Source organism: Mytilus trossulus, chromosome 12, assembly GCF_036588685.1.
Source record: "Mytilus trossulus isolate FHL-02 chromosome 12, PNRI_Mtr1.1.1.hap1, whole genome shotgun sequence".
NCBI lineage: Eukaryota > Metazoa > Mollusca > Bivalvia > Mytilida > Mytilidae > Mytilus > Mytilus trossulus.
In genome coordinates, this window is record NC_086384.1 from 46,751,992 (window position 1) to 46,767,196 (window position 15,205).

The 15,205-nt window shown below is 31.1% G+C and overlaps 1 protein-coding gene across 1 annotated transcript in view; it reads left to right on the forward strand.

Moving 5' to 3' along the window:
* Nucleotides 1-15,205, forward strand: part of LOC134692699 (uncharacterized) — a 63,728-nt gene that overhangs the window by 43,255 nt on the left and 5,268 nt on the right. The window contains exons 26-30 of the mRNA XM_063553178.1: nucleotides 5,805-5,937; nucleotides 7,392-7,493; nucleotides 10,450-10,569; nucleotides 11,116-11,297; nucleotides 13,850-13,989. Coding sequence (XP_063409248.1) covers nucleotides 5,805-5,937; nucleotides 7,392-7,493; nucleotides 10,450-10,569; nucleotides 11,116-11,297; nucleotides 13,850-13,989 — 677 coding nt within the window. The remainder of the gene's footprint in view (nucleotides 1-5,804; nucleotides 5,938-7,391; nucleotides 7,494-10,449; nucleotides 10,570-11,115; nucleotides 11,298-13,849; nucleotides 13,990-15,205) is intronic.

The following is a 15,205-nucleotide window of genomic DNA, read 5'->3' on the forward strand; positions in this document are numbered from 1 at the left end:
TAAAATCAACTAAACGTTTTATTTAAGTTGTGTTGTAAAGGGAATGTTAAGCTTCTCAATGATCAAAACTGGTGTTTGTTAAACTGCTATATAACCAGTGTAATTTTTCTGAAAAAATGTTTGGTTCATAATTTTTGAAATTTTTATACTTTTGTTGAGGGGTCAAAGTAAATACTTTGTCAAAATTTTATGTAAATTAAATGAATGTAAAGTCAGCCATGTAGTTGAGAGGAAAAATAAAGAACTGAAGAAGGCCAATGGCCGAAACGTCTTGAAAAATTGGTTTATTTAAACAATTATATAAAGTATGTTCCCTATTAGAATTTTGAAAACAAGGATAAATTAAACGAGCCAAATTAATTTGAGTGAAAGTGTTGTGTACCACCTTTAATACTGTGGATTCATTTATTTTCATGGATACTAATTTTTGTAGAATAGGAAAAACTTTGATGGTCATTGATATTTAATTTGGTGGTTTTGACGATGTCTGACATGTCTGCATACAGTACTTGCAACCTTAGGCGTTACTATTTCAGCGATCAGTCAGCGGTCATCGATCAGTCACCGATCAGTCAAGTTCGCGTCAAACTCACGTCAGCAATCCGTCAGACTTATAGTAAAAGTAATTGACTGATCGGACGGATAGAACCGATCGACCTTGATGACGGATTGACCTGTAATACGTCACATGATAAACTAATACAAATTACGGAATCTTAGTTTCGTTTAGTTAAATTAAAATGGTGACTAGTGAAAATCGAACGTTCAATGATCATGATGATACATTTTGCTTTATTAATAATAATTTAGCAAAGTTTTATTAAAAAGAAATGTACAGATAAAACCCAACATAAAAATTATTATTAAAGAATGGTCTTTTTGTTTTATTTAGGTTATATATTTTCAAACCCGGCGGGTTCTAAAACGGTGTCTACATCACGATTTTGATTTTATTATTTTCCAAACATACTCGGTAAAAGCAAAATGAAAGGATCAGTCAATGAAAGATGTAGTCTATATTTTTTTTTGTATCCTTATCATGATAAAATTCTTTAAAAAGAACTTATCATAATCAAGGACTTTTTATATTCCTGTCACAATGGAAGCCTATAAAATTTTAATAAAAGAAGACTAATTTTGGATATTTTAAACAACGCGAATAAGATTTAAGTAAGATTTATCTGACAATCTTAATGTCATGAAAAAAAAACTATTCTTATCTATATAAAGTACAAAATCCAATGGCGGTCAATAATTTTTAGTAAAATGAAGAAATATTTACATTTTAGGCAACGCATACAAAATTTAATATTTTTTTCCTTAAAGTAGGCATATTTTATGAAGAACAGCCAATCCTGATGTACAAAAAGAACGGAAATGATATGACGGTTAATAATTTGTATCAAAATAATCAATAACTGCATTCTAATTCCACAAAAATATTGTGTAAGCATTTTAATTGTCATTATATTTCAATTTTGATTAGAAGACTTGTCTCAAGATGGTACAAATAATTGATTTCAAATAAAATAGCATCATTTTTAATAAAGAGAAGACTTTTTATTGGTTATTTTAAACAACACCAATAAAATTTTAGTGTGATTTTTCTGACACTCTTTTAATTTCATGAAAAAAACTATTCTAAACTATAAAAAGTACAAAAAATCCAATGGCGGTCAATAATTTTTAGTAAAATGAAGAAATAATTGCATTTTAGGCAACGCATATTAAAATTTAATATCTTCTTCCTTAAAGTAAGCATATTTTATGAAGAACAGCCAATCTTGATGTACAAAAAGTATTGAAATCATATGACTTTTAATAATTTGTATCAAAATAAATCAACAACTGCATTCTTATTCAACAAAAATAAAAGTTTAAGTATTTCAATTCTCATTATATCTCAATTTTGATCAGAAGACTTGTCTCAATATGGTAAAAATAACTGATTTTAAATAAAATAGCTTCATTTTTAATAAAAAGAAGACTAATTTTGGTTATTTTAAACAACGCGAATAAAATTTTAGTATGATTTCTCTGACACTCTTTTAATTTCATGAAAAGAAACCTATTCTAATCTATAAAAAGTACAAAAATCCATTGGCAGTCAATAATTTTATGTAAAATGAAGAAATATTTGCATTTTAGGCCATGCGTACAAAAATTTAATATCTTTTTCCTTAAAGTAAGCATATTTTATGAAGAACCGACAATCCTGATGTACAAAAAGTACTGAAATATGATAACTGTTAATAATTTGTATCAAAATAAATGAACAACTGCATTCTTATTCAACAAAAAAAAAAGTTCAAGTATTTAAATTCTCAGTTTATCTCAATTCTGATTAGATCACTTGTCTCAAGATGGTAAAAATGACTGATTTCAAATAAAATAGCATCATTTTTACAACAATGTTTTAATTAAAAGAAGACTAATTTTGGTTATTTTAAACAACACGAATAACATTTTAGTATGATTTCTCTGACACTCTTTTAATTTCATGAAAAAAACCCTATTCTAATGATAAAAAGTACAAAAATCCAATGGCGGTCAATAATTTTAAGTAAAGTGAAGAAATATTTGCATTTTAGGCAACGCATACAAAAATTTAATATCTTTTTCCTTAAAGTAAGCATATTTTATGAAGAACAGCCAATCCTCATGTACAAAAAGTACTGAAATCTTATAACTGTTAATAATTTGTATCAAAATAAATCAACAACTGCATTCTTATTCAACAAAAATAAAAGTTGAAGTATTTGAATTCTCAGTTTATCTCAATTCTGATTAGATCACTCGTCTCAAGATGGTAAAAATGACGTGATTTCAAATAAAATAGCATCATTTTAACAACAATGTTTTAATTAAAAGAAGACTAATTTTGGTTATTTTAAACAATGCAAATGAAATTTTTGTATGATTTCTCTGTCACTCTTTTAATATCATGAAAAAAAAACTATTCTTAACTCTAAAAAGTACAAAAATCCAATGGCGGTCAATAATTTTTAGTTAAGTGAAGAAATATTTGCATTTTAGGCAATGCATACAAAAAATTAATATCTGTTTCCTTAAGGATGTACACCTCTGAAGGGCCAAAAATTTCTAGAATTAAACTTTTTTTCTTAACCTGATTTTTGGGTTAATAAGACTGTAACAAAATAATTGGTAAAGAAAAAATCATATGGTGGTGCACTTCTTTTTTCGCTACCGCCCTTTGAAAATGCCCAATTTTGATGATTTTCCCATTTTTCATCGATTTTAACCTATTTTTGGGCTATTATCTTGAAAAAAATCACAGTTCCACAATTAAACTTTTTTTCATACTTTCTATAAAGATGAAGTGGACCAATCTGAATAAAATTTAATTAAAAAAACTATAGGTAGGTGTTGAAATAAGAAAGTTTTATCATATTTTGACGCTTTTTTGTGTAAAATTTTCCATGCTTTCAATTTTGTTTTTTTGTGATTTTTCTCAGTTTTAAGAACAAAATGCATAATATTTTAACTTTTTTGTTATAAATGATTGAAAAAATTCATATCTAAGAAATTTGAAAAGACCAAAATGATATGGGATGTACATGATTCTTGTAAAATCATTTTTTGTATCCCTCACCCATTTTCTCAAAATTTTTGCCAAAAATACAGACTTGATTGGTCATAAATTTGAAAACTGGATTACTAAAAAATCATTCATTGTAAATACTCAATTTTTTCACAGAGTTATGTTTGATTATGATAATTTTAAAATTCATTGATATTTTCCACTTGTATCACATGTTTTGGAAATAATTCAAGAACGAGATTTCAACGAGACTGAAAAGTCAGAAGAATACATCCTTAAAGTAAGCATATTTTATGAAGAACAGCCAATCCTGATGTACAAAAAGTAATGAAATCTTATAACTGTTAATAATTTGTATCAAAATAAATCAACAACTGCATTCTTATTATAAAAAAATAAAGGTTTAAGTATTAAAATTCTCAGTATATCTCAATTCTGATCAGAAGACTTGTCTCAATATGGTAAAAATGACTGATTTCAAATAAAATAGCATCATTTTTTATTAAAAGAAGACTAATTTTGGTTATTTTTAAACAATGCGAATAAAATTTTAGTGTGATTTGTCTGACACTCTTTTAATATCATGAAAAAAACAACCTATTCTTAACTCTAAAAAGTACAAAAATCCAATGGCGGTCAATAATTTTTAGTAAAATGAAGAAATAATTGCATTTTAGGCAACGCATATTAAAATTTAATATCTCCTTCCTTAAAGTAAGCATATTTTATGAAGAACAGCCAATCTTGATGTACAAAAAGTACTGAAAAAAATATGGCGATTAATAATTTGTATCAAAATAAAGTAATATCTGCATTCCTATTCACAAAAATAAAAGTTTAAGATTCTAAATCTTATTGTATCTAAATTCTAATTAAAAGATTTTGGATATTTTAAGTAATGCAAATGAATATTGTATGATTTCTCTGACATTCTTTCAATTTTTTTAGCAAACCATGAATTTTAACCTATATACAGTAAAAAAATCAAATTTTGGTCAATAATTTCCATTCAAATAAAGAAATGATTGCATTCTGGTTCAACATAATTAAAAGTAAAATACTTATTCTTCAAATATTCAAATTTAATACAAAATTTGTCAATAGAAGGAATTCATAGCAACTGATTGCAATTGAACATGTTGAAGTTACAATATTTTCAAATATGAGAAGAAAAATTGGCATTTTATGCAACGCGTACAAAAATTCAATATCTTTTCCCCGAAAGTAAACATAATTTATGAAGAACAACCAATCCTGATGAACAAAAAGTACTGAAATCATATGGCGGTTGATAATTTTTATCAAAATATTCAATAACTGCATTCTTGTTCCACAAAATAAAAGTTTAAGTATTTTAATACTTATTATATATCAATTATAATGAAAATATTTATCTCGAGTTGTTGGAAATAACTGATTTCAAATAAAACTGTCATTTTTTAAAGAAAAAAGAGTTTTTTGGTATTTTTGAACAATAGGTATAAAATTTAAATATGATTTATCTGACGTTCTTTTAATTTTATGAAAAACAACATTTTCTAAATTATAAAAAGTTCAAAACTCCAATGGCGGATTATCGGCATTTTCGTAAGTAGAAGTTCGTGTTAACTGAGACATATAATACTATTATGTATTATATATGTTTCTAATGTTTACAATTTTTAATACAACACTATTAATTAACATAAACAATTTAACGCTTTAATTAAGAATCTAATATAACTGTTGCACTTTTTTACTTTTTTATTGCAACCAAATTAACGTGTACATTATGGTGTCTTCGTCGAGGTCCGCGTTCATGGGTCGTAAACACTGTTGAGTTCGGTTTACATAAGAATTTGAAATATACACGTATCCGTCAGATCCGTGCATAAATTTGATTTACTGATCGATCGATGACCGTTGTCACAGTAACTCTCACACAGGTTTTTTGACTTATCTGACAGATCCTATGGGTCACCGATCAGTCATCAATCAGTCAAAGACCCGTCACCGAATATTCACCCAACAGTCAAGTTCACGTCAAACAGTAACGCTTAAGGTTGCAAGTACTGTACAAGCCTTTTGATAATTTGGTGAACATTTAATTTGGTGGTTCACCAGTACCTACGAATGCGGTGAATGCCACAAAAATTGGTATCCAGCGAAAAATGACTCCACAGTAGAAACTTGCAAGCAAGTAAATCAATCTTTTAACTTGCTAGCATTAGGATAACAGCTGTAACCATTTGATATATTTCAGATTTGGAATAATTTTGACAGAATTATGTACACGAGAAGAACCATACAGTTCAGAAACTGGTTATCTAGAACCAGAACAGATTTTAGAGCTTGTTGTAGATAAAGATAGCCCTGGAGCAAGTGAGGCTAAAAAGGTAAGTTTGTAACATAAGGGTTATTCCATTACAATGTATGTGGGAGCTTGTCGTAGATAAAGATAGCCCTGGAGCAAGTGAGGCTAAAAAGGTAAATTTGTAACATAAGGGTTATTCCATTACAATGTATGTGGGAGCTTGTCGTAGATAAAGATAGCCCTGGAGCAAGCGAGGCTAAAAAGGTAAATTTGTAACATAAGGGATAGCCCTGGTGCAAGCGAGGCTAAAAAGGTAAATTTTTAACATAAGGGTTATTCCATTACAATGTATGTGGGAGCTTGTTGTAGATAAAGATAGCCCTGGAGCAAGTGAGGATAAAAAGGTAAATTTGTAACATAAGGGTTATTCCATTACAATGTATGTGGGAGCTTGTCGTAGATAAAGATAGCCCTGGAGCAAGGGAGGCTAAAAAGGTAAATTTGTAACATAAGAGCTATTCCATTACAATGTATGAGATAGCCCTGGAGCAAGCGAGGCTAAAAAGGTAAATTTGTAACATACGGGCTATTCCATTACAATGTATGTGATAGCCCTGGAGCAAGGGAGGCTAAAAAGGTAAATTTGTAAAATAAGGGCTATTCCATTACAATGTATGTGGGAGCTTGTTGTAGATAAAGATAGCCCTGGAGCAAGCGAGGCTAAAAAGGTATTATTTCACAATAAAAGACTGTCAATCAAACTCTATTAATCAAATTATTAAAAAAATTAAATAATACACAAGCATGCACATTTTTATATTTCAAAATTAAATTTATTTTAGCTTTATAAATGCTTTATAATTGGTTGATAACAGATTAAAGTCATAAGAAACGAGTGACCGGTGAAAAATAATGTTCTTCCAATTCTTAAACCAATGCATACAAACATCATAAACTTAGTCTTCTGTGCTCGAATTTATCATTTATTTTTTTTCGTGTAAACTTCGTATAATCGTCAATTTTTTTTTCAATCGGTCAGTGTTGTTGTGAAAATATGGCAGGTAATTAAAGTTCGTGTTTTAAAGCCGAAGTTTAACGATTGTCACCTGTTTGTCAACAATTGACGAAAAATAAACAAAAAAGCATGGAAATTGAGCACGTGTTTAACAATAGTTTATTTTAAGGACATCAGTGCGTATTGTGGTCACCGGATTTTTACGAGATGGGTCACACTGAGGTCACCTTGCATACGGAAAATATATCGGGGGAATTGCTTGCTGGAAGGAAGCAATTCAAATAAAGTAAACTTCTTCTAAATATGAATAAATTAAAGAATTTTCTTCAGAAAAAAGAATATGTACATAAGTTTTACAATGAAAACTATCGATTGAGTTATAAAAAACATATGCATTATTTTTTTTTGATTTGAGGTTTCTTATGACTTTAAAGAATTGTCTAAGGTATGTTCCATTGTACTGCATTAAAGAAACTCCTTTTGCATAATGAGAATTATATTTAGCATTTCATTTGTTTTAGATGTGGTATAAGAGTGGTGGTGATACAACAAAACTTTTCAGACCTAGTGTGAAAAATGAACATCTGCCTGACGAATATGCTGCAAAATCTGGATTACAAAAGGTAAACATTAATTTTTAGAAAGTTGAAATAATTTGGCACAGTAGGGTATAGATTGCGTTAAATTGTCAGTGGAAAGTAAAATTGAATATTGTATTGTCAATAAAGAATTGGTTTTAGTCGATTCAACTACAACTCTGAATAATGGGAGATAACTTAAATTTTTGATAAAGTTGACTCAATAACATCATTTCTAAGTTTAGAACATATATTAGATTCCTGCACTTTGCAAAAGTTATGTAATTTTCTTGACAGGTGTAACATTATTTTGTGAGTTTTTTTTTTTATATCTTAGTATATATAACATTGATAAATTTCTGGAAATGTTCATAGATAGAATGCATAAAATGTTATGATGCACTTTATTTTGTGATTCTAAAATGTAGTGATACACATTGAAAGATTTAGATATCAAGTCAGGGCTGTTCCAGAAAATACTATGTTCCCCCCCCCCCGCCCCCCCAGGGACGGCACTTTTTTTTAACCCCCACCACCCACAGAAATAAAATTTAATTAGAACAGCACTCCCTTTGCATTTTGGTATTTCAAATACAACCACCCACATAATATTTAAAAAAATTGCCTTCCCTGGGGGGGACATAGTATTTTCTGGAACAGCCCTCAGTAATATAAGGGTTTTGATTGCATTTCATGCAATCTTTACCCAAAAAAAAATATGACCAGAAAAACCTTAAATGATCGTCGATTTTCCCAAAAGTTTTGAAGTTGCACATAGGAAGTAGAGCACATTAGAAATCCTTATGTAGTTTATACTCCCCTGAGCTTTTGGCTAAGATGTCAAAAAACAAATGTAGGAACTATTTAATCGCCGAAAATCTCTTAAGACAAGTAGTTAAGATTTCCCAAATTGCAAAAGTCGTAGGAATATTGTTTGTCGTCAATACGTAGTCATCATAAGTCATGTATACGTCAGTAGTCTATTATATAAGTTCAACTGATCACGCTGTTGGCGGCAATTTTGAATCAGAAAACGACAATTTCGTATCTTTTCAATATGGACGCAAGGTTTCAAATTAGCGGTGGTCCGAGGTCTGCGACCTTCCAATTTTGCAGTCGGACTTTCTACTTGGTTACTAGCTACGCCCTACATGCCGAAGGACCTTGAAAGAAAATGAAAAAATAACTTTGCAAACATTTTTACCAAAGTTTCCGAATAAAGATCAATAAACGATCTCAAACTTGTTTTTATCATTACCATTCATGAGAGCGATGTTCAATTTGTTCAACCGCTAGCTTTATACAGAAAATCGCCGATTAATAATGTGTAAATCCGAGTAAAATCGTATCACACTCTCTGTCAAAAACAACATTGAAAATAAAATGGCTACCGCGAGATTACAATATCGGATCCGATTCCGGAAGCGGATAAGGGTAATCCCGGGTTTTGGCTATTTTAAACTAGAAAATCCAGACAGGTGACAAAATACATCTATGCATGGTTAATAAATATAAACACTAGAATTGAAAACCAAAAGATATATGCTGAGACTACTATAACCAAAGTAGTCTCAGATATATATATAAAAGATGAAAAAGCAGAAAATATTTTGTACATCAATTATAGTGTCAAAATCCAATACAATGTGACAGTGGTAACAGTTTATCTAACAGTTTAAATTTTTTTTATCAGTGATAAATGTTGGTAATGCATGTTAAATGTTTTTCAAGTTAAACATATTACTGCAATTTCAAGGGGTATTTTTTTCTTCTCAGTTTTGATAGGTCAGTTAAAATAGCTGGAAGTTTCTTATATAAAAAAAAAAAGATGTGGTATGATTGCCAATGAGACAACTATCCAAAACAAACCAAAATGAAATATAAGGGAAGTCCCTGTGGTCACCCTACCCCTCATGTTTAAGAACTTTGAAACAGTTGGGATCCACAACTCTTAATTAAATGAAATATAGGGGGAGTCCCTGCAGTCACCTGATTGAGAAATTGGAAACAGTCAAGATCCCCACCTTTTGATTAAACCATATATATTCATGTATGAGAACTAATCAAATGAAATATAGGGAGAGTCCTTGGGGTCACCCTACCCACTCCTGTTTGATAACTTAGAAACAGACGAGATCCCCACTCCTCAACCATATATATTCATGTATTGGACAATATAACAAATCAAATGAAAATTAGGGGTAGTCCCTAGGGTCACCCCACACACTCTTGTGTGTGTTTTGAGAACTTGTAAAAGATTGAGATACCAGCGCCTAAACCATATTCATTCCTGTTTGTCATTTCAAAAAAGATTGAATGACATACAAGGTCAATCTCATAGGCGACACATATGCATATAACTTTGCTAGACCATAACACCTGTCATTTTATTACAAACTTAGACATCATGGACTTGGGGTGAAGGTGGGAGTCATTTACATTTATCAGTCAGACCTCACCATTGATCCCTGTAGTAGTAAACATTTGTCTGATTTGTGTCTCATAACTTTTGTACTGAACAACACAAACTCAGTTTTTGTTTCCAGGGAAGCAAGTCCATTCATACTTTTACAAGCTTGTACTAAAGTCAACTTGAACTACTAACAGTCAACTAACACGAACAATTACGATCAAGTAGAAGAACTGCAATCATTGCAAATTTGTACCACTGCTGACTCATTAAAGACTCATGACCATTCGTGGTCATGTGCGTTGCTATTGAAAACCTTGATAAAATATGAATTATTTGCCTTAATGTTTAATTCATTAAATGAACATAATGATAAATGTACAATTATATATGAATATTTAATGTTTGTTCTTTTAAACCTTTAAAAAAAAAGTTGAAGCAACATTGCCACAGTTTTCATAATTATGTTTGCCTTGTTTTTTGGTTAACTGCCTACAGTGCTTACAGCGCTTTGATTTTAGTCTATATACAATTGTAATAAGAAAGCTTTTTTTAACCAAGCTGCATTAAAACTTGTTATTTTTCTTGTAGCTGATGGCTCAATGTTGGGGTAATCATCCAGAACTCCGTCCATCATTTAAGAATGTAAACGAAAAGTTGAATGAGATTTATCCAATTAAAGGAGAATTGATTGATAACCTTGTCAATATGGTAAGTTACTCTGTGTTTCACTACCACATAAATATATAACTAATTATTAACTCAAATAGCCGGAAGATCTTGAAAGCCTGCAAATTTGACTACCTTTACTAAGAATTTGGCACACTGGGAAAATGAAAAAAATATATAAATGGAAATTGTATGAATGGCCAATTGCTACCATACTAATGGAACCAAAGGACCTTTTCGGGTGATTTGACCTTTGTTTTTACAGGAATTGATGATTTAGTTATCTGGACTAACTATTTTGGGGTCCAGGAGAGAAAGCTTAATTTTTGCAGGAACTCTTGAAGACACCTGTTCTATCAAAATACCAAAAGTCTTAATGGGAGTAACAAAACTATTTTTGGCTGAAAAAAATTGCATTGAACACTATTAATCAGTAATCACATCAATATGTGATGTTAAAGTTTTTTATAGATACAGAGAAAAAAAAATCTAGTAGATAATCATATCTTTAAAAAGTATTGAAAATAGAAAAATATTAATTTCACAACTAGATGGCATTGTTAACATTTATGTTATTTATCATTTTAGCTTGAAAAATATTCCAGTAATTTGGAACAAATTGTAGCGGAGAGAACCAAGGAATTAGTAGAGGAGAAACGTAAAACAGAACAACTCATTAGTCAGATGTTACCAAAGAAAGTTGTAGAAGATCTTAAACATGGAAACCCAGTCGAACCTGAAAGCTTTGAATGTGTAACCATCTTCTTCAGGTAAAAAATAGTTCATAATTTTGATTTTATATGGATATTTAGGTACTCTTCATTCACTCCCTATAAAGATCAGGGCTGTTCCAAAAATAAATGTTAGGAAGGAAGGCACTTTCTACTTGACCCCACCATGCCTGCATTTATTTTAAATTGGATATATTTCATTTAAATGTTAAAGCAATCTTTCATAAATAACCACTAGTCATCAAATTTTAATAAAAGTGCCTTCCTTGCTCCCATACAATTAATTCTGGAAAAGCCCTCCGATCTTTGCTATTTGAACATTTCAACCACCAAAAGTTTGTCAGTGACTGCATGCTTTTGGTTATTTGATACAGGTCATAATTTGCTTCTCAACTTTGTGTCACATTTTTTAAATTGATGGTTGAGTTAATAACCAAAACAAAAGGTTTATGATTATACAGCAGTGACAGATAATTTACACCCTATTGATGATCAACAGATTAGTTTATGGCACACTCTTTAATTTGTTCAAAGTAAATAAACAACAATGGAATTTATTGTGTAATAATTTTTGGTCTGGGCAATCTTCAATGCTGTTAACCCTTTCCTCCATAATGACGATTTTTGAAGCCACCCCCTTTACTCCATAATGACGCCTTTTGACGCCTGTGTAGTACTCCAGTTGAAATGCTTTGATTAAAAAATGTCTACATCAAACTTAAAAAAATTTGTATCCAATATGAAAAGGATATTCATGAGAAAATCTGACTTAAATTTCATGGATGAAATATTTGTTTTCACAATGCATTAATACTTTAAACCTGATGATTTTTTTGCATTGAAAAAAATCCTATGCGAATCAAGTATGTGAAAGAAAAAAATCCATGGAGGAAAGGGTTAAATACTGCCCTTGGAACTTTACATCAAAGAATGGGCACAACACCTGCCTTTTTAGCTCCCCTGGCCTGAAGGGCCAAGTGAGCTTTTCTCATCACTTGGCGTCCGTTGCCTTCGTCGTTAACTTTTTACATTTTGAACTTCTTCTAGAGAACCACTGAATGGATAAAACCAAACATGACATGAATGTTCCTTATGAGAAGCTGACCAAGTGTTTTTACTTTGTAGCCAATCCATCATCCAAGATGGCCGCCTGCAGGGGGACTTAGTCTAACATTGTCTCTATGGGAAATGCATACAAATGACTTCTTTTAGAGAACCACTGAATAGAATGAAACCAAACCTGGCATTAATGTTCCTTATAAGGTGCTGACCAAGTGTTGTTACTTTGTAGCCGATCCATCATCCATGATGGCCGCCAACGGGGGACTTAGTTTAACATAGGTCCCTATGGGAAATATATACAAATGTCTTCTTTTGGAGAACCACTGAATGAAATGAAACCAAACATTGCATGAATGTACCCTATGAGGTGCTGACCAACTGTTGTTACTTTGTAGCCGATCCATCATCCAAGATGGCGGCCAGCGGGTGACTTAGTTTAACATAGGACCCTATGGGAAATGCATACAAGTGACTTTTTTTAGAGAACCACTGAATGGAATAAAACCAAACATGGCATGAATGTACCTTTTAAGGTGCTGACAAAGTGTTGTTACTTTGTAGCTGATCCATCATCCAAGACGGCCGCCAGCGAGTGACTTAGTTTAACATAGGACCCTATTGGAAATGCATACAAATGACTTCTTTTAGAGAACCAATTAATGGAATGAAATCAAACATGGCATGAATGTTCCTTATAAGGTTCTGACCCAGTGTTGTTACTTTGTAGCCGATCCATTATCCAAGATGTCCGCCAGCGGGGGACTTAGTTTAACATAGGACTCAATAGGAAATGCATACAAATGACTTCTTTTAGAGAACCACTGAATGGAATAAAACCAAACATTGCATGAATGTTCCCTATGAGGTGCTGACCAAGTGTTGTTACTTTGTAGCTGATCCATCATCCAAGATGGCTGCGAGTGGGGGACTTAGTTTAACATAGGACCAATGGGAAATACATACAAATGTTTTCTTTTAGAGAACCACTGAATGGAATGAAGTCAAACATAGCATGAATGTTCCTTATGACATGCTGACCAAGTGTTGTTACTTTATAGCCAATCTATCAACCAAGGTGACTTTCAGCAGGGGACTTGTTTTAACATAGGACCCTATGGGTAATACATACAAATGTCTTCTTTTAGAGAACCACTGAATGGAATGAAAGCAAACATAGCATGAATGTTCCTTTCTTAATGAGGTGCTGGCCAAGTGTTGTTATCTTTTACCAAATTTTATCTTTTTACATAATTTCAAAAACCCAAGTAGAATCAGGTGAGCTATACAGGCTCTTGCGAGCCTCTAGTTTATATTGAACACTTAGTTTAGAAATTCCTTAAAGTTGTATGTTATATCTAGACACACAATGTCATTTTCAACTAGTTCTTATATATGTATGCAATCAGCAAAATAAAAAAAAAGTCGGGAATTAGAATAACTGAAATAAGTCAATAAAATTTATGTTTACTTTTTCAATAGATGCCTTATTTTGTCAAATGGATAGTACATTTTTGCTTTTTACATTGTAGTGACATTGTTGGATTTACTAACATTGCCAAGGGCAGTACTCCATTCCAAGTTGTAGACTTACTGAATGATTTGTATACTACATTTGATGCTATTTTGGATAACTATGATGTATATAAAGTGGAAACCATTGGAGATGCTTGTATGTAGAACATAAATCAGTTTAAAATTAGCCTGATATAGGTGTCAAGTTGCAAATTGTTTCAGAGAAGCCTCCCAATATATTTTAAAAAGTAGGGGATTGCTATTGAAAATTTTGTAACATTTACTGTAAATTCAGAATTTATTGCATACATTTATTATTGCGATTTTTCAAGAATGGACAAATAATGTGAGTTTAATTATTGCGATTTTGGGGGGATACTGCATACAGATTGATATTTCGCTTATCCGAATGTGAGTTCCTGTTATTGCAATATACCCATCCAGTCGCATAATTCACAATAATAAAAACTTGCAATCATTTCTAAACTTACAGTATCGAGAAACCAATATTTTGTTATGCCTTAGCTTTTTCAGTTTGTTAACTGTTCCATTGTTCATCTGTCTGTTCTCTTAAGGTTTAATTTTTTGGTGAATGTAGTTTTTGATGAAGTTGTAGTCCAATCAGTACACATGTTAACTTTGATATGATCGTTATAATTTTAATGCCAAATTAGAGTTTCAAGGTTTACTGAACATAGAAATTATTAATGTGAGTGGGGCATCCATGTACTATGGATACGTTCTTGTCTATATCCCAGTCAAAATTACTGTATTATTGCATTTGATTACATTTGTATCAATCTCTTTTAGTCTGTCCATCCATCATGATATGTCTTATAACTAACTAGGTGTATTGAGTCTTTTTGAAATTTTATTACTATGAATCACGAATGCTTCTAAGTTTTGATTGTTTATGAAGATTTTCAAATTTTCCTTTTAGAGTTATGGAACTTTTAATTGTTAAAGATAAGACTTCAGAGCTTGGGTTGTGAGAGCTCAGATTTGATTTAATAGAGGTTTTTAAACAGATTTTATACTGTGATTGATATCCTCATGCACGATTTTGACCGAGCTTCTTTATCTTCTTCTGATTAAATTCTGTCTACTGTGGATTCATTATTATTCGTTGGATACCAATTTTTGTGGGTACAGGTAAACCATGAAAATAAAATGTTCCATAGACTTGTATGCATACCTTGGCAAGACCCTGAAATTAAATATCCATAAACATACAAGTTTTTCTTTATCCACAAAAAATTGGTACCCACGAAAAATGAATGAATCCACAGTATCCCATTATATTTTTAAGACAAATAATCACTATGCACAGTAAGGGTGTATCATATTCTTTTTATGGTGCAGCTGTTTATCTA